The sequence below is a fragment of the Saimiri boliviensis genome, chromosome 13, assembly GCF_048565385.1.
Source record: "Saimiri boliviensis isolate mSaiBol1 chromosome 13, mSaiBol1.pri, whole genome shotgun sequence".
Classification (NCBI taxonomy): domain Eukaryota; kingdom Metazoa; phylum Chordata; class Mammalia; order Primates; family Cebidae; genus Saimiri; species Saimiri boliviensis.
This window is the reverse complement of record NC_133461.1, coordinates 54,142,429-54,166,526: the sequence shown is the minus strand read 5'-3', so window position 1 is coordinate 54,166,526 and position 24,098 is coordinate 54,142,429. Positions and strand designations below refer to the sequence as shown.

The 24,098-nt window shown below is 44.6% G+C and overlaps 1 protein-coding gene across 12 annotated transcripts in view; it reads right to left on the bottom strand.

The window, feature by feature from the left end:
* TMEM241 (transmembrane protein 241) overlaps window positions 1-24,098 on the bottom strand; it is a 156,109-nt gene that overhangs the window by 108,252 nt on the left and 23,759 nt on the right. For all 12 annotated transcript variants that reach the window (XR_012513144.1, XR_012513149.1, XR_012513150.1 and 9 more), the window contains one exon: window positions 7,158-7,239. Coding sequence is in view for 5 of the 12 variants with exons in the window: in XM_074383681.1 (XP_074239782.1) it covers window positions 7,158-7,239 (82 nt within the window). In the remaining 7 variants the exon portion in view is untranslated. The remainder of the gene's footprint in view (window positions 1-7,157; window positions 7,240-24,098) is intronic.

Below are 24,098 nucleotides of genomic sequence, written 5' to 3'. Positions count from 1 at the left end.
CTGGGTTCAGGCAATTCTCCTGCCTCAGCCTCCTGAGTAGCTGGGATTACAGGCACGCGCCACCATGCCCAGCTAATTTTTTGCACTTTTAGTAGAGACGGGGTTTCACCATGTTGACCAGGATGGTCTCGATCTCTCGACCTCGTGATCCACCCGCCTCGGCCTCCCAAAGTGCTGGGATTACAGGCTTGAGCCACCGCGCCCGGCGCAACTGTAATTATTTTTATAAGCTACCACACATCCTCTCTGGAAGAAGGTGAGGTATCTGAATATTCATATGTTTACATATAAGTGAATATTCAGAAATTGACTTGCATGTCATAAATTACAGTGTTTATTTACATTCATCTTTCTATTCTGCCATTAGATGGCAAACTGCTTAAGGGCAGAGGACCAGAGTGCCTTCTTTCCCAGTCTCTAGTACAAGCTGGGAGATCCTCTCTGTCCTTCATTTGAGCACCACATAAAATAGCTGCCTGGTGTGAAAGGGCCTCGCCGTATGAAAAATAGATACCTTGCGGTACCAGGAGCTCCTCTAATTTGGCAAAATGCTAATCCTAAGAGAGGTGCCAGGGAGTCAGAAAGGCCTAAGGGGTGGGTGAGAATGGTGGGCGGCCTTGCCTGCCCTCAGGGAATGGCTGTTTTCTTCACACTTTTACCCAAGTCCACATAACTGAATTTGGTTAAACTAAATATGCATATCCCACAGGAACACAGAGGAGTTCTAAGTGAGACAGGTACGAACACATTATGGCCCCCTCTTTTTCATGGAATCCTCAAGAAAACTTCCCATGGAACCTGGGTGATTTTTTTTTTTAGTTGTGGTAAAATATACATCAAAAAAAGGTTCCAGCTTCACCATCTTCAAGTGCATCGTCCATCCACACTGCACTAGGTACATTCACACTGTTGTACTATCACCACCCTCCATTGCCAGAACTCTTTTCATCTTGCAAAACTGAAACTCCGCGCCCATTAGACACTAACCATTCTCCCTTACTTCCACCCCTGACAGCCACCATAGTACTTTCCGCCTCTGTAAATTTGATTACTCTAAGTACCAAATATAAGTGGAGTCACATAGTATTAGTCTTTTTGTGACTGACTTATTTAGCATAATGTCTTCAAGGGTCATCCATGTTGCAGCATATGGCAGGATTTTCTTCCTTTTTAAGGCTGAATAATACTCCATTGTTTGCTTGTGTGTTTGAGACAGAGTCTCACTCTGCTGCCCAGGCTGGAGTGCAATGGTGTCATCTCGGCTCACTGCAACCTCTGCCTCCCAGGTTGAAGCAATTCTCCTGCCTCATCCTCCTGAGTAGCCTGGGATTACAGGCACCTGCCACTATGGCCAGCTAATTTTTTGCATTTGTAGTAGAGATGGGGTTTCACCATATTGGTCAGGCTTGTCTCGAACACTTGACCTCAGATGATACACCCGCCGCAGTCTCCCAAAGTATTGGGATTACAGGCATGAGCCACTGCATCTGGCCCCATTGTTTTATCTATTTTATCTATTCATCCATCAATAGGCACTGGGATTGCTTCTACCTTTTGTCTATTATGAATAATAGACAAATGAACATGGATGCACAAGTATCTCTTCCTGTCCCTTCTTTCAAGTATTTTGGATGTACACCCAAAAGTAGAACTGCTGAATCATCCTATTTTTGATGTTTTGAAGAAGCACCACACTGTTTCCCATAGCAGCTGCACCCCTGTGCATTTCCACCCATGGTGCTCAAGGGTTCCAACTTCACATCTTTACCAACACTTGTTATTCTCTGGTTTTTAGTAGTAGCCATCCTCATGGATGTGAAGTATATCTCCTATAGTTCTGATTTGCATCTTTCTAATGATTAATGCTGCTGAGCATCTTTTCATTGTTTTATCAGTCTTTAAATATCATCTGCGGAGAAACGTCTATTCAAGTCCTTTGCCCGTTTTTCCATCAGGTTGTTTGCTTTTGTGCTGTTAAGTTTTATGAGTTCTCCATGTAGTCTGTATGTGAATCCCACCACTGATGAGGGATTTGTAAATATTTCCTCCCTTTCTGGGGATTGCCTTTTTACTATGTTGACAGTATCCTTTAATGCACCAAAATTTTTCATTTTGATGAAGTCAATGACTCTATTTTTCTTCTGTTGCCTATGCCTTGGTGTCATATCCAAGAAATCCTTGTCAAATCCAATGTCATGAAGCTTTCCCCCAGGAGTTCAATGTTAATATTATGTCATTTTGTAAGAGTTACAGGACAATTTTTAGGGGGAGAAAGATGATAACTAAAGTCTGGCAAGGGGTTTACTGCACTCCCACTGAGCCCACATTTTTAAAACGAATCCTTGTAGTTGGACTCTGATCACCTGTGATAAGAACACAACGTGGCCGGGCGCGGTGGCTCAAGCCTGTAATCCCAGCATTTTGGGAGGCCGAGGCGGGTGGATCACAAGGTCAAGAGATCGAGACCATCTTGGTCAACATGGTGAAACCCCGTCTCTACTAAAAATACAAAAAAAATAGCTGGGCATGGTGGCACGTGCCTGTAATCCCAGCTACTCAGGAGGCTGAGGCAGGAGAATTGCCTGAACCCAGGAGGCGGAGGTTGCGGTGAGCCGAGATCGCGCCATTGCACTCCAGCCTGGGTAACAAGAGCGAAACTCCGTCTCAAAAAAAAAAAAAAAAAAAAAAGAACACAATGCAACAGAAGGAGCTGCCTCTCATCAGCAGTAACAGGGACACTAGGGGTGGTGGATGCTCCATTCCACACCAACACCTACACTCTTTTCCTTTGTGGAGCCAACTTCCTTTATGATATTGGAGCCAAACAAAGGGAGAGGGGACCCACAGGTACCATTTTGCTTAACTGAGTAACTAACTCACATGGGTTTAATGATCCATGTGTGTTTCCTCACCAACCCCCTGCCCCCCACCATACACACAAAATCCCATCTCCACCCCCAGTATGTTGAGTGAATATAATGCTCATGGAAGACCATAACAAGCCATTAGGAAGGATCAAGATCAAAGAGTTCAGCAAGGAAAACAATTCCTGTCCTGTCAAGGCGCCTTGACCTAGATTTTCAGGGTTCCTCCAGCAGCAGACCCTGGCCTCCTCCCAGCAAGAAACCAGCATGGCTTGAGTCAAATCACCAATGCCAGGATGGCCACTCTCCAGAAAGCTCAGTAATGTATGAATTTGTGCATCTGTTCCGAACACTGGCCAGCACAGACAGGCTGAGGCAGTCCTATCCAGCTGAGAAGGCTTCCGACCAAGAAATTATAACAAGAGTCATAATGAGCCATCGAAGTCACACTGTCCCTCCAAGACTGACACTCATGCCATCAGAGCCATCATCACTGTGACCTTACTCAGTGTAAGGGAGCTGGCCAAGCAGGCCCAAATCAAGCCAAGTCCAACTCACATGTCATCAAGATTGGTTACAGAAAGCGCCTGGCACATGCTTAGCGCCAGACATTCATGGTGGCTGCTCCCATGGTGAGCTGTGTGTCTTTCACTCCCCACCCCATCCCTTTCAGTTCCTCAAGGTCGGAAACCAGGTCTTATTTGCCTTTAAGCCCCCAGCACGTAGTAGGTCCCGCATAACTATGTGCTGAATAGATAGCTACAAGAAAAATCTCCTTTCCCTTAACTCTGTAGATCATTTGGTTGGGAGTCTGAGGTAGAAAAATCAGCAAAGCTTTGCCCATAGCATCTGTGCAGAGTTAACTCAGCTTCCTCCCAGGAGCTACACATCAGGAGAACAGAACTTCAAGGCCTTGTCAGAGCAAGGAGGGCTTTATGGAGAAGAGCTACCTGAAAGTGTTTTGCCTAACAATATATCTACCGATTTTAACGGAGCACTTTTCCCCCATTCCTTATGGATTCATTAAACTGACAGCTTGGCACCAGCATATTGATGCTTGTTTTCTCTCCAACACAAACTGTACGAGTGCCTCCTGTTATCCACCCTATGAATTTCTAAGCAACGATGTACAAAGAGCTCAGAAAACAAAGAAAAGATGCTGAGTTGAGCTATTTTACAAGAAAACAATAATAATCGTCTCCTTTCCGCCCTCCTCCCACTCTAATTGGGTGTATTTGGTTTTTGGTTGTTTCCCTTTGTTCAAAGATTTTGACTTGCAACATCTTCTTTTTGCTTATTAAAGACTGTGCTCTCAGCAGGGTGCAATGGCACATATCTGTAGTCCCAGCTACTTGGGAGGCTGAGGCAGGAGGATGATGTAAGCCCAAGGGTTTGAGGCCAGCCTGGGCAACATAGTAAGACCCCCATCTCTGAAAAAAGGCTACACTCTAGGGAAATGCCAGTCAAAGTGCTGGTCCTCAAGAAGATAAGGAGATGGCAACAGAATGTAAATCAATGCATTGCTTCCTTCTTCAAAATGTCTTGCTATGGGGAAGAAAAAAAAAAAAGCCAGCTCAGTTAAACAGTGTGGTTAGTGCCAAAGCTGATCTCCTCATGGACAGGTAACAAAGAATTCAAAGACTGGTACAGCTGCAGATCACAGCTCAAGAAGCATTGCTGTAGGCTGCAGAACTCCTCACCTGCCTGAAAACATACGAGACTGACATTTAAAATGGTCTTCTGAGAGTATTGGGCCACCTAGTATCAGTAACTCCTTTTTTTTTTTTTTTTTTCTTTCAGTAAAGCACTCCAATATTGAGGATCCATTACAGCCTGCTCTCCATCTGTGGGATCCAGGCAGAGATCCTATATGACTAAGCCTCCAAGTCCCTCTAATCACAGTGAATGGTTCAGGGAAGCCATGATCCAGGGCTGGCCAATCAACATAATTCCAACCTTGCGACCAGTTTTCAGATCAAGGATGGCAGTGGCCCTGACTCATCCAATCAGAGTGAAGCCTGGGACTCATGCAGGAGCTACCAGGAAAATGGTCTCTTTCCACTAAAGTTGTAAGAATGTCAGGCTGGAGTTGACACCCATTGTTGGGGGCAGCTGTACAACACTCATTGTGGCAGGGGTGGGGTAGGGGCTAGATGTGAGAAGAGACAAAGATTGTGAGCAGAATTGAAAGACAGAGAAACTGGATTCTGAGTCTAATACTAGAACCTCTGCACAAAGCCATGCGTGAAGTAGGTTTCTACCCTATGACTTTTCAGTTATATGAACCGGTAAATCTTACTTTTGCTGAGATCAGTTTTTGAGCCTTCTAACACTTGCAACTGAAAGAGTCTAAAGTTACACAATGACTACTATACCCTGGGCTCACTCTAAAATCCATACACATTGGTCCTAAAGAAACAATTCCGAAAAGTCAAAAGGTGGGGAGTCAGAAGAGCTGCCATGCCAGGTGTGGTAGCTCGTGTCTGTAATCTCAATGTTCTACGAGGCTGAGGCGGGAGGATCACTTGAGCCCAGGAGTTCAAGACCAGTCTGGGCAACAGAGCAAGATTCCATCTTTAAAAAAATAAATAAACAAATAGCCAGGTGTACTGGTATGTACCTATATTCCCCACTACTCAAGAGGCTAAGGTGGGAGGATCACTGGAGCCCACTGAGCCCAAGAGGTCGAGGCTCTAGGGAGCTGTGATTGTGCCACTGCACGCTAGCCTGAGCCACAAGACCACAAGAGCAAGACCCCATCTCAAAGCAAAAACGAAAACAGAAAAACAAGAGCTGCCACTATCTGGGACTACAGGCAGGTTTAGCAAGACTTTTATACCTATGCCTCTTCCTCTGTCAAGTGGTTAACAGCTGCCTCATCTATCATCTGTCAGAAGACTGCAAGAATCACGTAAAAGGACACGTAGGAAATCACTCTGGTAGCCCACGAAAAAAAGCACTGCACGAACAAGAAGTATTATTATTATGAGCATAACACCTTATTATTCAAACTTCAAAATTCTGGCAAGCATAACTATCCAGAGCCTAGAAAAAAATGTAAAAGCACTTGAGCAACACACTGCTTTTACCAAATCCAGTAGTCTATGGCGTAGGAGAAGAAGCACTCTCTGCAGGCCAAAGGGTATAAACTGAGGCGGTAAGAGCCTGAGAACAATGAAGCCACAGCAGATGGCCAGGGCAAGCCTTGCGGTCTGAGCTGAGCAGCAACATGCACCATGGGTCAGTTCTCAGGCTCACCCGGGAAGGTTCTTCCCCACTGCATATATCACTCCGTCTACTTAAGCTTATGAACCACGAAAGAAAAATGGTTATTTAGTTTCAAAATTACATTCCTCAATGCTATTTTGCAACTTTGGAGTTGCTGTCCTAACAATAACACGGTTTTCCAATTAGGCAGATCTTATTTGTTTGTTTTTACTGTTTTTATAGCCAAGATCTAAGGGGCTAACATAACAACAAGAATTTTACATTAAAAGACTAAATTGTTTTGCACATTCTGCACTTTCCCCAAAGTCAAAATACGACTGTTTTCCGATAGATATAAACAGCTAGTAGTCATGGGACAAGACCAGAGGAGGTATTCACATCATTCCTGACTTGTACGCCACCTTCTGTTCATGAGGGTTTTAATGGATTCTCTTTGGATGGTAAAATAAATTTTTGGAGTTCCAAATAATGTATCTGGAAGTAGCTTTGCTCTTTACAGTTCCTGCATTTGAGGAGCTGAGTCCTGCGGGGAAGTGGGGGGAGAACAGAAGAGTCAGCTTGCTTTACTAGCTCCCTCATGTACAGGACATCGACCCTACGTCAGGCATTTGCATCCACAACCAACCGCACCAGGCCACATTACCAACGGGCAGGGTTTGGGTCCTCAGAAGCAAGGAGCAGGTTAGGCCCTGCCTCCCTTCTCCCGTAGACAGCCTGCATTCAGGCAGAGCCAGGGCATTCCCACTCTGCCCATCTCCACCGGGAGGCAGCCCCCAGCAGGGCCTGTCTATGGCCAGCTCCACAAATACCACTACTCTTTCTTCTGCTTCTCTGTATGCACCCCCAATTTGTAACACAAGTTGGCCGTCCCTGTTATCTGATTATCTTCAACTCTACGAAAGGGGTAATAGGTCCCATGCTGGCCTCAGGCCCAAGACTTGTTCTCCAATCTAGCTTTATCATTATTAAAGTAATTCTCACCCTTATTGATCTGAGGCAAGATAAGTTAAAAGGCAAAGGGGAAAGAGAGAGATGGGCTGTTCCCCCCAAACCTCTAACACTTACCAGTCTGGACAAGGCTCTGGACCCAGCATAGATGATACCCACAAACAGCACTGCAGCAGGAAGCCACGCCAGAACATGAGATCTGGAAAGAGGGGGAAAAGGCGATAACACTTTTGCCACTTTTTGTTCAGAAAGACCTGGCTGTAAAGGCTGACCTTCCAGATGCATCAACTACAGCAACAGAAGCCATCTAAACATCCCTGGCGGACTTGTTAAATGACATGTGGCCTTTATCCACAGAGTGGTGGAGGCAGACAAAGCCACCCTACCTACAGTCCCATCGTTACTTATCACCCAGCTAAGAGATCCCAGAAATAGAAATGGTAAACGCCTTGCTGCAGCTTGGAAAAAAGAATAGATCTGGTTTTGTTTTGTTTTTTTTTTCAAGGGCAGTGAACATTACTCTTTGGATTGTAAGTAGTCAGAAGTTTTGAATCCATGACAAATTATTAAAAATTGAAAAGGCTATTTACCCAGGTACTACACCAAACAGCTCCGTGGAATCCCAACAAAAAGAACCACAGTTTCAAGGGACAGAACTGAAAAATAGAATCCCAGAACTTCAGTTGGGTGCCCATAGGCTGGCTTTTTCAACCATTAACCTGCCAGTGTTGGAATTCTGGTTCAGGGACTCTCCGAGGACTTCTGAAGGGCACATTTCTTTTTCAACTGTAGCCACACCAGGAACTACTTTTTCTTACAGTTTAGAATCAAAATCCCAGTTTATACACTCCGTGCATATCACTGAGGTTGCAACCTGCTTCTCTCATCAGTTAGAAATGCATTTGATTGGCTGGGTGCTGTGGCTCACGCCTATAATCCCAACACTTCGGGAGGCCAAGACAGGTGGATCAGTTGAGCTCAGGAGGCAGAGGTTGCAGTGAGCCGAGATCACACCACTGCAATCCAGCCTGGGCAACAGAGCAAGATCTTGTCTCAAAAAAAAAAAAAAAAAAGAAAGTATTCAATTCTACTAATTCAAGTTCCCAGAGTTATCCTAATAATTAATAAAAATAAATGAAACGATTTCAACAGAATATAACATAATAATCCCAACTAACTCAATGAACTGATCTCCTGGAATGATGCCTGTTCAAGAAATGGTCTTTGTTAATTTTATTAGCATGGGCAGGCACTCCATCCCTGATCAGTCCTGATCTCTACAACTTCCCAGAGAACCTAGCATTTAAATGTTTCCAGTCTCTAGAAAGGGCCTTCAAACCTTACTTGCTGTATAAATTCATTGTACAAATACTTAAAGCAACTTACAAGGTGCTGAGTATGATCATTAACAGCAGCACCACAGGTAACATTTATTGAGCACTTACCACAAACCAGGCACTTTGCTAAATGTTTTATATGCTGCATCTTTCTTAAAGTTGCACAATAATCTTACAAGGAAGGTATTTATTAATACTACCTCATTGTGCAGATGAAGAAACGGAGGCACAAAGAGTTTATAGATAATTTGCCTATAGTTAGGAGAGCTGGTAAATGGCAAAGCCAGAATTTGAATTCAGGTCTGTCTGGTTCCAAAGCCCTAGCTGTTAAACACCAATTCATACTTTGCCATCACGGACCTCATAATACAATGGGAGACACTGACATACAAATAGATAAGCTGCAAACACTCAGATAATTGGCTGCAGACCAAGCAGCCAATTATCTGAGGGATATTCAGTTATCACTAGTCCTGCTGCAATAATAGATGTCAGTACCCACAACCAAAAGATAAACAGAGAAAGGAAGATGCTATCCTCCATTGCAATGGGTCAGGGGTGACATCAGTCAATTGCTATTCTAGGAAACGGCTTTTCCCACTTGACATTAAGCTTACATGAATCAAGGGAGGTGGATACAGTCCCATGGCCAGTTGCGCACCAGAAGGAAGCCCAGAGCACATACTGCAGGCAGGGCACCGAGGAGGAAAGAGGAGGTGCACTGGGTGAAACGGCAGCTGGCCTCACTGTGGGAGGCCCAGGACTTTGGAATGTAAGGTCAGCAAGGCCCCAGACATGTGTACTCCATGCCCTCATAAAACAAAGAAAACTGCTGAGTTATATATTGCAAGAGGCATCGGGGTGTCTGAATGACCACGGATGTGAGGAAAAGAAAACATGCCTAGGGAACACCTTGTATTTTAACCCTCCTACCCTCAAATACAAAGAAATAACTTTAACTAGAAAAGAGATAGGCAGGCCTAGCAGGACCAAAGAGACTTCTGGGAAGTGTTAGAGGACAACAGAGACTTCTGGGAAGCGTTAGTGGCAACTGGCTCCAGACGTGGGACTGCCTCCCAGGCACGCGACCCCAGGGCTTGTGTTCTCCAAAGTCATCTCCCTCAGGAACAACAGAGCCAAAGCAACACGTACTCATGGTGGCACTTCAGACACACGGGAGAGGCGGTGGACTGCAGAGCCACCATGCTGTCTGTGTGATGACTGTCCTTCGACGCATGCCGACCTAAGACCATAGCCACTAAGAATAAGACAACTGAATCACTGGAAAAACTGCTGACAAAACAGGTATGGGCAAGGCAAGTGTGAAAAGATAGGGCAAAAAGGAAAAAGAATTGAAAATCAAAGACTCTGAATTTATCTTGTTTCAAAGTATCAAAGGTCTCATTCTACTTTTCCTTTTTTTTTTTTTTTTTTTTGAGACGGAGTCTTGCCCAGGCTAGAGTGCAGTGGTGCGATCTCAGCTCACTTCAACCTCTGCCTCCCGGATTCAAGTGATTCTCCTGCCTCAGCCTCCTAAGTAGCTGGGACTACAGGTGAGTGCCACCACACTCGGCTAATTTTTGGATTTTTAGTAGAGATGGGGTTTCACCATATTGGCCAGGCTGATCTTGAACTCCTGACCTCGTGATCCACCTGCCTTGGCCTCTCAAAGTGCTGGGATTACAGGTGTGAGACACCGCACTGGGCTTTCATTCTACTTTTAAGCATGTACTTCAACTGAAAATCATAGAATATATGCTATGTGTAGCATATGCAAGAAAGGACTGAGGGACACCAGTCAACAATCCATACACAAACAGAAAGCCTTACCACAAAATCGGCAAATTAATGTATATTTTTATATCTTTAGTTAAAATAAATATATTGTTTCAGCAAAAGATGATTTCCTAGGCCAGGTGCAGTAGCTCAGTCCTATAATCCCAGCACTTTGGGAGGCCAAAATGGGAGGATAATTTGAGGCTGGGAGTTTCAGACCAGCCTGGGCAACACAGCCTGTCTCTAGGAAAAATTTAAAAATTCAGCTGCGTGTGGTGGGTTGAGCCTGTAGTCTCAGCTACTCGGGAGGCTAAGGTGGGAGAATCGTTTGAGCCCAGGAGGTCAAGGCTGCAGTGAACCATGATCATGCTATTGCACTCCAGCCTGGGCAGAAGCGGTAAAATCTTCTCTCTTAAAAAAAATAAAAAGAGCCAGGCACGGTGGCTCAAGCCTGTAATCCCAGTACTTTGGGAGGCCGAGGCGGGTGGATCACGAGGTCAAGAGATCGAGACCATCCTGGTCAACATGGTGAAACCCCGTCTCTACTAAAAATACAAAAAATTAGCTGGGCATGGTGGCACGTGCCTGTAATCCCAGCTACTCAGGAGGCTGAGGCAGGAGAATTGCCTGAACCCAGGAGGCGGAGGTTGCGGTGAGCCAAGATCGTGCCATTGCACTCCAGCCTGGGTAACAAAAGCAAAACTCCGTCTCAAAATAAATAAATAAATAAATAAATAAATAAATAAATAAATAAATAAATAAAAAGATTCTCTGATTTATCTGACTTTCAATTAACTCACTAATCATCTGACTAACAGATTCAGAAAAGGGAGCTTCTGGATATATTATTAATGTCTCCTCCACACTGTGTTACATGGATGGGAACTGTATGTGTTTCGTTCATATAAAATAAATGAAACACTACATTGATAACCTGTATAAAGGAGACTAAAGGACTGTGCTATACCATAAGGGAAACTGACCTAGTCGGTGAGAATAAGGAAACTTTCCCCAAATAAGTGATGTTTGAGATGAAATTCAAAGTTAAACTGGCTACAGGAGACAGGATAGAACAGTGCAAGGGACACAACATTCCAGACATCAACATAGCATGTGCAAAGGCCCTGTGGCAAGAGGAAATTGGAGGAAGGCAAGTTTGGCTTGAGTAGATGGAGGAATAAACCCAAAGTAGGGAGGGCATGATACGGTCTAACTTGCATTTTGATAAGGTTGCTCTGGCTATAGCAGGCGTCCCCAAACTGCAGCCTCCTGAGGCCATTTATCTGGCCCCCCCCCTGCCGCACTTCAGGAAGGGGCACCTCTTTCATTGGTGGTCAGTGAGAGGAGCACAGTATGTGGCGGCCCTCCAACGGTCTGAGGGACAGTGAACTGGCCCCCTGTGTAAAAAGTTTGGGGACACCTCGGCTATAGTATGGAGAACAGGTTGCCACAGGGTTAGGGGTGGTACATTAAGACAGGAAAAAGTCAAACAGGCTTAACTGGAGAAAATCATGAATTCAGTCTTGAAAATTATAAACTTGAGATGTTTTTGGAATACCCAAGCAGTGACATCGAGTAGGCAACTGGATCAAGGATCCTTTCCTATCCTCTAGTGAGCACGAATGCACTGTTTAATACGTCTTACATTTGGTTGTACTGTATTTCCTTATCCTTCAATTTTGAGAATAAAATGCACATACATTTTCTTCAACATAATAGCTCCCTTTAGTTTGTTATTAACAGCAATAAGGGCCTTCTGTGGCTTGGAAAGACTTTGTCATAAACCTATTCTTCATTGCTGTGGTCTGAATCTTTGTGTCCCCTCAAAAGTCATATGTTGAAGTCCTAATCTCCAAAGTGATGGTACTAGGAGGTGGCGTCTTGGGAAGTGATTATGCCATAAGGACAGAAGCTTCATGAATGGGATTAGCATCCTTACAAAATAGGCCCAGGCCGGGCGTGGTGGCTCACGCCTGTAATCCCAGCATTTTGGGAGGCTGAGGTGGGCAGATCATGAGATCAGGAGATTGAGACTATCCTGGCCAACATGGTGAAACCCCATCTCTACTAAAACTACAAAAATTGGCTGGGCGTGGTGGCGCGTCCCTGTAGTCCCAGCTACTCAAGAGGCTGAGGCAGGAGAATTGCTTGAACCTGGGAGGCAGAGGTTGCAGTGAGCCAAAATCATGCCATTTTGCACTCCAGCCTGGTGACAGAGCAAGACTCCTCTCGGAAACAAAACAAAACAAAACAGGCCTAAGGGAGCTTGTTCACTCCTTGCACCAAGTGAGTATGTAGCTAGAAGGCACCTCCTATGAACCAGAAAAGTGGGCCCTCACCAGACACCAAATCTGCTGGTGCCCTGATCCTGGACTTCATAGCCTCTAGACCTGTGATAAATACATTTCTGTTATTTATTTATTTATTTGAGACAGAGTGTCGCTCTGACATCCTGGCTGGAGTGCAATGGCACAATCTCTGCTCACAGCAACCTCTGACTCCCTGGTTCAAGCAATTCTCCCGCCTCAGCCTCCTGAGTAGCTGTGATTACAGGAACCCACCACCACACCTGACTAACTTGTATATTTTTAGTAGAGACATCATGGATTTTGTAGAGATGTGAGTAGAGTCATGAATTGTTCTTTGATCACTATATTGGTCAGGCTGATCTCGAACTCCTGACCTCAAGAACTCCTGACCTCAAGTGAACTCCACATGCCTTGGCCCCACAAAGTGCTGGGATTATAGGCGTGAGCCACCAAGCCCGGCCAATATCTGTTTTTTATAAGCCAGCTGGTCTATGCTATTTTGTTACAGAAGCCCAAATGAACTAAAACACTCATTAACTCATTAATATTCATTAAGTACCCATTATATTCCAATATTCTAGTCAATGAAAATACAGCTCTTAGTATGACAGACCAAGTCTCTGACTTCACAAAATTTAGTTAGGCAATAAACTGATTGTAGTTGTCATGGGAGGAGAGAGAGGGGTGTGAGGGAAGGAGAGAGAAGGCCTGTTGTAGCAGAGTTGGCCGACACCTCCATTACATAACTGGAAGAACTGCTGGCACTTATTCCTACTGCTCAGGAATAAGGATTTGGATCTCCGGATTTCCAGGTTTCCACAACTGTTACTGTCCTGTCACAAACCAGCAGGGTCAGACCTTGCAATAGTTAGTTACCTGGTACAGATAAAATTCGTGACAACTGCGTTTTTCCATACTTTTCCAGGTAGTATAGAGACAAGGTAAAGACACAAGCTGCAAGTGGAGTGCTTCTTTGTGCTTTTGTCCTCTCCTGAAATATTTTTAAAAATCATTTCTTCAGGAAAAAAATGAAACTATAACTTTAAAATCCTAGTTAGCTCTGCTGTATCTAAGATTATTTTGTAGGGAGATATAGCGACAAGTGACACGACTCATACCTGATTCTGGGCACAAGAGAGTATAATCTTATAACATTTACATGGTTAACCAAATCTTTTGAAATTATAGTTAGTTTTCTTGCTCCCAAGGAACTGCCAGCAATTTGCAGATTAACTTTAGCCAACAGCCCTACGAGACAGACAAACTTCACATATTTCCCTGGGCTGGGCTATGTTCTCTGTTCTAGTATAAGCCGGGTCATGTAGGGGTGGGGGGTGGGAAGGATGTACAAGTCCAGGGCAAAGGGTTTTATACAGTGGAAAGAATGTGACCTTTGTGGTGTTAAAGCAGATAAGGAGGAGGCCATTAGCCTAATCCTGTCTCTGTACTTAAGTATGCAGCTGTTTAAGTAAGCAGACCACATTTGAACTTGGATGCATTTCTTGTAACTGACTAAAAAAGAAAAACCAAAACTGAACCTCAATCAATCAGTCAACCAACCAACTGGTTAGAAATCAGGGACCTCCCACTGAACTATACCCAAAGAAAGCCAATGCCCAGCTATAGCCAATTATGTACTTCATTTCCACATTCAGCTACTTAAGCTATAAAAGCTCCCAGCTAGGCTGCTGCAGTAGAGGTCTCCAAGCCTCCTCTGGTTCTGAGCGCTCTCTGAGTCATGAATTGTTCTTTAATCAAATAACCTCTCTTAAATTTATTTTGTCTAAAGTTTTTCATTTCTTTCTTTCTTTCTTTAGTGATAGGGTCTCACTCTGTTGCCCAGGCTGGAGTGCAATCGTGCCATCATGGCTCACTGTAGCCTCAACCTCCCAGCGTAAGTAACTCTCCCACCTTAGCCTGGGACTAAGTAGCTGGGACTACAGGTGCACACGGACTAGTAGCTGGGACTACAGGTGCACACAGCCATGCCATGCTAATTACCTTATTTTATTTTTGTAGAGACAGTGTCTCACTATGTTGTTCAGGCTGGTCTTGAACTCCTGGCCTCAAACCACCCTCCTACCACAGCCTCCCAAAGTGCTGAGATTACAGGCATTGAGCCACTGTCTCCAGCCTAAAGTTTTTAAATGTAGTCAGGCAAAACTGGACCCATAGCCATAGTTTGCAATGAGAACTCACTTTTTTCATTTATCAAATAGGGATAATAATGATCAGAAGGCTTCCAAAAAGATAAGAGAATGAACACACAGTATTTGAGGGCAGGGCATGGCACATTAAAAACAACAATCTCAATAAACATTGCCCTGCTGGCTTTTCTACACATCACTCCAAAGACAGAAACCATCAAGGAAGACTGATAGATCTGCCTACATAAAACGCAATACCAAAAAACACCATAAAGAAAATCAACAGAAAATTCACAAACCAGGAAAAAACACTGGCAACATATGAAAGAAGCTGGAGTTTAGTATCCTTAATGTATGAGAAAGCAATAAGAAAAAAAAATCAGCTCTCCAAAAGAAAAAGAGTCAGTGGACAAAAACAGGTAATTCTGTCTGTCTCTCTCTCTCTCTCGCTCTCTCTCTCTCTCTCTCTCAAATACACACATATACACATGACAAGAAATATAAATGGCCAATAAACATATTTTAAAAATCCAACCTCTCTAATAATAAAAGAACTTTAAATTAAATAATTTCGAATTAAAGATACATCAGGCTTTGCCCAAGAAAATAGCAATTTTTTAAAGTTATACCCAATAGAAGGGATAATGAAACCAACACCTTCACACTGCTGTGAGATACAGACTAGTATCTATGGAAATAGGTACCTATGGAAATAGGGTATGTATGTACTACTTGGCTACACTCGCCAAAAGCCTTAATATGCATACTTTTTGAGCCAGAAAATTAACTTCTATGACTTTATTCTTGGAAAAGCATCTTGGACATGAGCAAAGTTACCTACAATAATGTTTTCATTTACAAGTGGAAATAAAACAGCATTCTGGCCTCGCTGCCAGTCAGCAAATATGCCAAGCCCCTCAGGGCTTGCTACTGTTTCCTCTGCCAGGAACCCTCTCCCACCAAATACCTGTATGGCCTGTTCTCCCACAGACTCAGATTTCTGCCTAAAAGTTATTTTATCTGTGAGCCCTTCTTACCCACTCTATTTAAAATAACCCCCCATCCACTGGCCTGCAACACACACAGGCACATCCCTAACCACTTACCTGGCTGTATTCTCTCCGTGTGCCACGATTGGACACATTATGCACTTACATTTCCACGTGTTTATTGTCTGTCTACCTCAACTAGAATGTCAGCTCCACAAAGGCAACAATCTTTGTTTTGCTTCCTGCACATTTCCAGCACCAAGAACAATGCCTGGCATATAGCAGACATTCAAATATTTGCAGAATGACTCTCCATGCATTACTTCGGTAACTTAAAACTTTTTTTTGCCTTCTCTCTCTAGACTGTTACAAGAGGGAACAACAGCAATGCAATCCAACCATGACCATACTGACATTTCTTCCTTTCCTCCAGCACTTCAGAGACTTTGCTCTGAACAGAATTGCTGGTGTTGACAACTACTTGGTTTTCAAGGGCAGGGATAAGAGCAAAAAATGACTTCATCCCACTCCTGTCTCTCTGAAATGGCCGTAATGGGGAATTCTAACAATTCCAAATCCAATAAACATTTATTAACAATCATGTTGTAACTTGGAACTGTGACAATAACAAACTAGCCGCATTAAAAAACACAGATTTTCCTTCAATAGACATGAACTTAGAATCTTGGAGTAGAGGCAGTTATTGTGCTTTCTATATCTTATCTCTCTTTTTCTTATAAAAAAGTAGTAGCTGGCCAGGCGCAGTGGCTCACGCCTTTGATCCCAGCACTTTGGAAGGCAGAGGCGAGTGCATCATCTGAGGTCAGGAATTCAAGACCAGCCTGGCCAACATGGTGAAACCCTGTCTCTACTAAAAATACAAAAATTAGCCATGCATGGTCTCAGCCGCCTATAATTCTCGCTACTCTGGAAGCTGAGGCAGGAGAATTGCTTGAACCAGCAGGTGGAGATGGCAGTGAGCTAAGATCATGCCACTGTACTCTAGCCTGGGCAACAATAGTGAAGCTCCATCTCAAAAAAAAAAAAGTAGTATTTATCTATACTAGAAATTTCTGAAAATACAGATAATCAAGAAAAATATTATAATTACAATGTCAGTACACACAGAAAACCACTGTTAACACCTTGCTATACCTACTTCTAGTTCATATGTGTACATATGAACATGCAACAAAAATGAGATGCTATTGTACATATTGTTTATAACCTGCTTCACTTCAATCTTTCCATATCAAAAAAGTCATCCCCAATTTATCAATAATTGAACACCAGCCCTACTGCTGGACTTTTAAGTTAATCCTACATTTCCACTATTCTAATACTGTGTGGTTACCCTTAAATATATACCTGGCCCTCTGTATCTGTGGGTTCTACATCCATGGATTCAGGTGCAGTGGCTTATGCCCTGTAATCCCGGCACTTTGGGAGGCCAAGGCAGGAGGATCACCTGAGGTCAGGAGTTTGAGATCAGCCTGGCCAACATATAGTGAAACCCCATCTCCAGTAAAAAATACAAAAATTAGCTGGGCATGGTGGTGCATGCTTGTAGTCCCAGCTACTTGGGAAACAGAGGCAGGAGAATCACTTGAACTCAGGAGGCGGAGGTTGCAGCGAGCAGAGATCGCACCACTGTACTACAGCCTGGGCAACAGAGCAAGACTCCATCTCTCAAAAAGAAAAAGAAAAGTTAGAAAAAAAAACGGCTGGTTGCATCTGTACTGAACATGTACAGACCATTTTCTTGTCATTATTCTCTAAAAATACAGCATAACAACTATTGACATAGCATTTACATTGTAATCTAGAGATCATTTAACATGTATGGGAGGACATGTGTAGGTTATGTGCAAATACTGTACTGTTTTATATCAGGAACTTGAGCATCTGGAAATTTTGTTATCTGAGAGGGATCCTAGAACCAGTCACCCACAAATATCAAGGATCAGCTGTATTCTTTTCTTATATTCATGGTGTTTTTGCGATATGCAGGATAAATTCCCTGAAGCGGAAATGCTATTCAAAGATATGTGTGTTAAAGTTCACAACTGGGGGCCGGGCACAGTGGTTCACACCTGTAATCCCGGCACTTTGGGAGGCCGAGGTGGGTGGATCACCTGAAGTCAGGAGGTCAAGACCAGCCTGACCAACATAGTGAAACCCCATCTCTACTAAAAGTACAAAAATTAGCCAGGCATCATGGCGGGCGCCTGTAGACCCAGCTACTCAGGAGACAGGAAGGACAATCATTTGAACCTGGGAGGCAGAGGCTGCAGTGGGCCAAGATCACAACCCTGCATCCCAGCCCGGGTGACACAGTAAGAATCCACCTCAAAAAAAAAAAAAAAAGAAAAGAAAAGAAAGAAAGAAAGAAAGAAAAGAAAAGAAAAAGAAAAAGAAAAAAAAGTTCATAACTGGGTATCAAATCAACTTCCAGAGAGGTTGTAATGACCTGCTCTCCTTTACAGACCTAATCTAATGCTCTCTGATTCTAGGAGAGCCAGAGGCCTGAACATTAGGAACAAATTAGGCACATGCAACTTAATGCAACAATTCCCCACCTCTAATTCATCAGCTGGTGCCATCTGGGACTCCTGTGCTGGTTTATTCTTTCACTGTCCTGTTGACCCACAAAGGAGGCAAGATGGAATTAAATCCTGAGGTGGTCCTGGTGGGATCTCAGGTCCCTGTGGTGTGCAGGCCTCTAGGGAGCTACTGAGCTACAGAAGAAAAGAAGAAAAGAAAGGAAGAAGGAAGGGAAAGAGGGAGGAAGAGAACGGAAGGGAAGGGAAGGGAAGGGAAGGGAAGGGAAGGGAAGGGAAGGGAAGGGAAGGGAAGGGAAGGGAAGGGAAGGGAAGGGAAGGGAAGGGAAGGGAAGGGAAGGGAAGGGAAGGGAAGGGAAGGGAAGGGAAGGGAAGGGAAGGGAAGGGAAGGGAAGGGAAGGGAAGGGAAGGGAAGGGAAGGGAAGGGAAGGGAAGGGAAGGGAAGGGAAGGGAAGGGAAGGGAAGGGAAGGGAAGGGAAGGGAAGGGAAGGGAAGGGAAGGGAAGGGAAGGGAAGGGAAGGGAAGGGAAGGGAAGGGAAGGGAAGGGAAGGGAAGGGAAGGGAAGGGAAGGGAAGGGAAGGGAAGGGAAGGGAAGGGAAGGGAAGGGAAGGGAAGGGAAGGGAAGGGAAGGGAAGGGAAGGGAAGGGAAGGGAAGGGAAGGGAAGGGAAGGGAAGGGAAGGGAAGGGAAGGGAAGGGAAGGGAAGGGAAGGGAAGGGAAGGGAAGGGAAGGGAAGGGAAGGGAAGGGAAGGGAAGGGAAGGGAAGGGAAGGGAAGGGAAGGGAAGGGAAGGGAAGGGAAGGGAAGGGAAGGGAAGGGAAGGGAAGGGAAGGGAAGGGAAGGGAAGGGAAGGGAAGGGAAGGGAAGGGAAGGGAAGGGAAGGGAAGGGAAGGGAAGGGAAGGGAAGGGAAGGGAAGGGAAGGGAAGGGAAGGGAAGGGAAGGGAAGGGAAGGGAAGGGAAGGGAAGGGAAGGGAAGGGAAGGGAAGGGAAGGGAAGGGAAGGGAAGGGAAGGGAAGGGAAGGGAAGGGAAGGGAAGGGAAGGGAAGGGAAGGGAAGGGAAGGGAAGGGAAGGGAAGGGAAGGGAAGGGAAGGGAAGGGAAGGGAAGGGAAGGGAAGGGAAGGGAAGGGAAGGGAAGGGAAGGGAAGGGAAGGGAAGGGAAGGGAAGGGAAGGGAAGGGAAGGGAAGGGAAGGGAAGGGAAGGGAAGGGAAGGGAAGGGAAGGGAAGGGAAGGGAAGGGAAGGGAAGGGAAGGGAAGGGAAGGGAAGGGAAGGGAAGGGAAGGGAAGGGAAGGGAAGGGAAGGGAAGGGAAGGGAAGGGAAGGGAAGGGAAGGGAAGGGAAGGGAAGGGAAGGGAAGGGAAGGGAAGGGAAGGGAAGGGAAGGGAAGGGAAGGGAAGGGAAGGGAAGGGAAGGGAAGGGAAGGGAAGGGAAGGGAAGGGAAGGGAAGGGAAGGGAAGGGAAGGGAAGGGAAGGGAAGGGAAGGGAAGGGAAGGAAGGGAAGGGAGGAAGAGCATGAGTGTGTGTGTGCTCTAGGGTCTCCCGGCAACTCCTAGTCACAAAGACTGCAGACCTTACCATGTTGAAAGACTATTGCCAAGGGGTCTAGTGTGAAAACTGTGGTAGTAGATAATTTTTCTTTACTGATTTATAAGCACAAATACTGCATCTTGTTTGAATCATGGGCCTGTTTTTTGTTTGCACACATACTCTATGATCCCTAAGAACCCTGGTGAACAAAGCATTTTACAAGAAGCTAACAAAAATCTGTTGGCACAGTTTACAAAACCGTTGTTATTGAGATGAAGGCTAATGAAATTAAATTATTTGTTTTTCAAATACAGCATGCATTATTGAGAGAACATCTGCTCCCTGAAAACACTTTGCAGTTTAGCTCTTCATGGGTGCTAAAAAGGCTCCCGAAGCTGAATTTTTGAAAATTCTATGCTACGCTGACACCTAGTGGACCAAAGAGCAGTTTCCAAACAGGAAAATAAGACAGCAAAAGGCCAGGCGCGCGGTGGCTCATGCCTGTAATCCCAGCAGTTTGGGAGGCTGAGACAGATGGATCAGTTGAGTCAGGAGTTCTAGACCAGCCTGGTCAACGTGGTGAAACCCTGTCTCTATTAAAATAGCTGGGAGTGGTGGTGCACACCTATAATCCCGGCTACTCAGGAGGCTGAGGCAGAAGGATCCCTTGAACCCAGGAGGTGAAGTTTGCAGAGCCAAGATCAAGCCACTGTACTCTAGCCTGAGTGACAAAGTAAGATTCTGTCTCAAATAAATAAATAAATAAATAAAATAAAAGAAAAAGAAACCAAGGTTTGCCAGGCGTGGTGGCTCACACCTGTAATCCTAGCACTTTGGGAGGCTGAGGTGGGTGGATCATGAGGTCAGGAGTTCAAGACCATCCTGGCCAATATGGTGAAACCCTGTCTCTACTAAAAATACAAAAAATTAGCTAGGTGTGGTGGTGCACACCTGTAGTCCCAGGTGCTCGGGAGGCTGAGGCAGGAGAATTGCTTGAACCCAGGAAGTGGAGGTTGCAGTGAGCCAAGATTGTGCCACTGTACTCCAGCCTGGATGACAGACAGAGCAAGACTCCATCTCAAAAAAAAAAAAAAAGAAAAAAGAAAAAAAACCAAGGTTCATGTTGACTATTGGCATTGTCTAAAATACTAACACCTTACAAATGTAAAGTCAATATTTGCTTTAAAGTTGGAAAGGACTTCTGCATATATTATAACACTTATTACAGAAAACCCCAAGATTTATTTTTCTTTTGTTTTGGTCCGCTACTGGTGACTATGCTTGTCAGTCTTATTGTCCCTTTTCTCCCTTTTTCTCACTTTCCTTAGACTTTTCTCTTTCATTCTTTTTTTTTTTTTTTTTTTTTTTTTTTTGAGACGGAGTTTCGCTCTTGTTACCCCAGGCTGGAGTGCAATGGCGCGATCTCGGCTCACCGCAACCTCCGCCTCCTGGGTTCAGGCAATTCTCCTGCCTCAGCCTCCTGAGTAGCTGGGATTACAGGCACACACCACCATGCCCAGCTAATTTTTTGTATTTTTAGTAGAGACGGGGTTTCACCGTGTTGACCGGGATGGTCTCGATCTCTTGACCTCGTGATCCACCCACCTCGGCCTCCCAAAGTGCTGGGATTACAGGCTGAGCCACCGCGCCCGGCCTCTCTTTCATTCTTTAGTCTTCCTCCTGACTCAGAGAGGATTGCATTCCCTTAACAAAGTCCAGCCCTAATATTGCTTGAATCAGTGATGATAGTTTCTCACAGAGCATAATTTGGAGATGGAGTCAACAAACTATGACCCACAGACCAAACCCGACCTGCTGCCATTTCTGAAAATAGCATTTTATTGGCACACTGTCACACCCAACCGTTGATGTTATAGTCTATGATTGTTTTTATGCTCTAACAGCAGAGCTAAGTAGCTGCAACAGAGATAGTAGCACAAGGCCTAAGATATTTACGCCTGGTTGCCCAGTTTAGAAGAAGCCAGCCTGAGTCCCAACCTCTGGACTTACTAGCTATGGTGCTCAAGGCTTCACACACGAGGCAGTGCTCTGGGCTATATGCAAAGGACCACGTGACCACTGGGTTTCTGTAAAGTTCCTTTTTGTTCCCCACCCATGTACATTTTTAGTTTTTACAAAATGTAATGCTTATGTATAAACGTGTATGTAATATGCTTTCTATCAACAATGTTTGATTTAAATATAATACATAATAAAATGTTTGAGGACAACTGTCTTGAGATGGGAGAGCCAAATCCACACTTGCAGACATCCGTAGTCATCAACTGCAACCAAACAGGTGGTGAATATACATATATATTTTTAAAGAGACAGGGTCTCACTATGTTGCCCAGGCTGTTCTCAAACTTCTGGGCTCAAGCAGTCTTCTTGCCTCAGACTCCCAAAGTACGGGGATTACAGGTGTGAGCTACCATGCCCAGCCTCGAGTTCCATTTCTCAAGGCATTTTTATCACTGGTTCTTCCCAGCTTTCTGACCACACAGAATCATCACTTCTTCCCACTTATGTTTTATTTTTTTCTGGTCCAAGATTCTCAACATGTAATCTAGTTCATGCTGAAATGGAAATCTTGTCATCCTCAGTAAGGTTCTGACAATCCCTAAAGCCCAAAAAGAGCCTCAAAGAAACCAGTCTACAGCTTCTAACACCACAGTGTTTGAAAGGCCACTACTCTCCTTCCCCACCAGAAGGTCAGGCTTTGATCCTGCTGCAGTGTTAGGGGCTGTTACCCTGTACCCTCCACTGTCAGGGCAGTCACCTCCTCCAGCACCATCTTTTCTACCTCACCCCTTCCTGGGAGGACCAAGATTAGATGTGTTGCTGAGTGAGCCTCAGGAGACAGACTGCAAGAATAGCATAGAAGAACAGAGTCAATGTTAGTATTAAGAAACAGAGTTGGGCCAGGCGTGGTGGCTCACGCCTGGAATCCCAGCACTTTGGGAGGCTGAGGCAGGTGGATTACTTGAGGTCAGGAGTTTAAGACCAGCCTGGCCAACATGGTGCAACCCCATCTCTACTAAAAATACAAAAAAAAAAAAAAAAAAATAGCCAGGCATGGTGGCATATGCCTGTAGCCCCAGCTACTTGAGGCAGGAGAATCACTTGAACATGGGAGGCAGAGGTTCCAGTGAGCTGACTGAGATCACACCACTGCACTCCAACCTGGGCAACAGAGTGAGGCTCTGCCTCAAACAAAAAAAAATATAGAGTTGTGCCAGGCACAGTGGCTCACACCTATAATCCCAGCATGTTGGGAGGCCTAGGCAGGTGGATCACCTGAGGTCAGTAGTTCAAGACCAGCCTGGCCAACATGGTGAAACCGTCTCTACTAAAAGCACAAAAATAAGCTGGGTGTAGTGGTACCCACCTGTAATACCAGCTTCTTGGGAGGTTGAGGCAAGAGAATCATTTGAACCCAGGAGGCAGAGGTTGCAGTGAGCCAAGATCATACCACTGCACTTCAGCTTGGGTGGCAGAGTAAAACTCCTTCTCAAAAAATAAAATAAAAATTAAGTACAGCCAGACACAATGGCACATGCCTGTCATTCCAGCTACTTCAGAAACAGATGGGAGAATCACCTGAGCCCTGGAGTTTGAGGTCACCATGGACAACATAGCAAGATCCCAGCTCTAAGATAAATAAATAAATAAAATGTATGGCCGGACATGGTGGCTCATGCCTATAATCCCACACTTTGAGAGGCCATCAGGAGGACTGCTTGAGGCCAGGAGTTTGAGACTTACCTGGGCAACATAGTGAGATGCTGTCTTTAAACAAATTTTAAAAACTAGCCAGGCATGATGGCTCTCACCTATAGTTTCAGCTACTCAGGAGGCTGAGGCAAGAGGATCTCATAAGCCTAGGAGTTGGAGGCTACAGTAAGCCATGATTGCACCACTGTACTCAAGCCTGGGTGACAGAGCAAGACTCTGTCTCTAAATAAATAAATAAATTTTTAAAAATAAATACAATCTATACCCTCAATGATTGGTTAACTGTTCATTTCTTCATAGACCGTGCTAAGTTAATTTGGAGGTTTTATCAAAGATACTTGTTCTTGTTCTCCAGCAAAGACTCTTGGTGAAAAATTAAGGGATGTGGGCTTCTGTCTCATCTCAGAAATTTTCAGTCACAAAGGTATTGTAGCATAAATTTTTTAACTTAGAATTTCTCATCTTTGAAAGCTTGAGAGTTCAAACTTTGCTCTCTTATTTATAATAGACAAAAAGTGGTAAGTAGGCTAAAAGTTACTTTCCAAGTATTTTTATTTAAACCTGTAGGCTGGCAATACAGAAATTTTAAGACTGCTTCTGTAATCTCCAATGAAATCACACCTGAGTCTGCCTTCTGCAATGGTTCCAGAATCCAAAAAAGAATGCCATGGTCTCACTG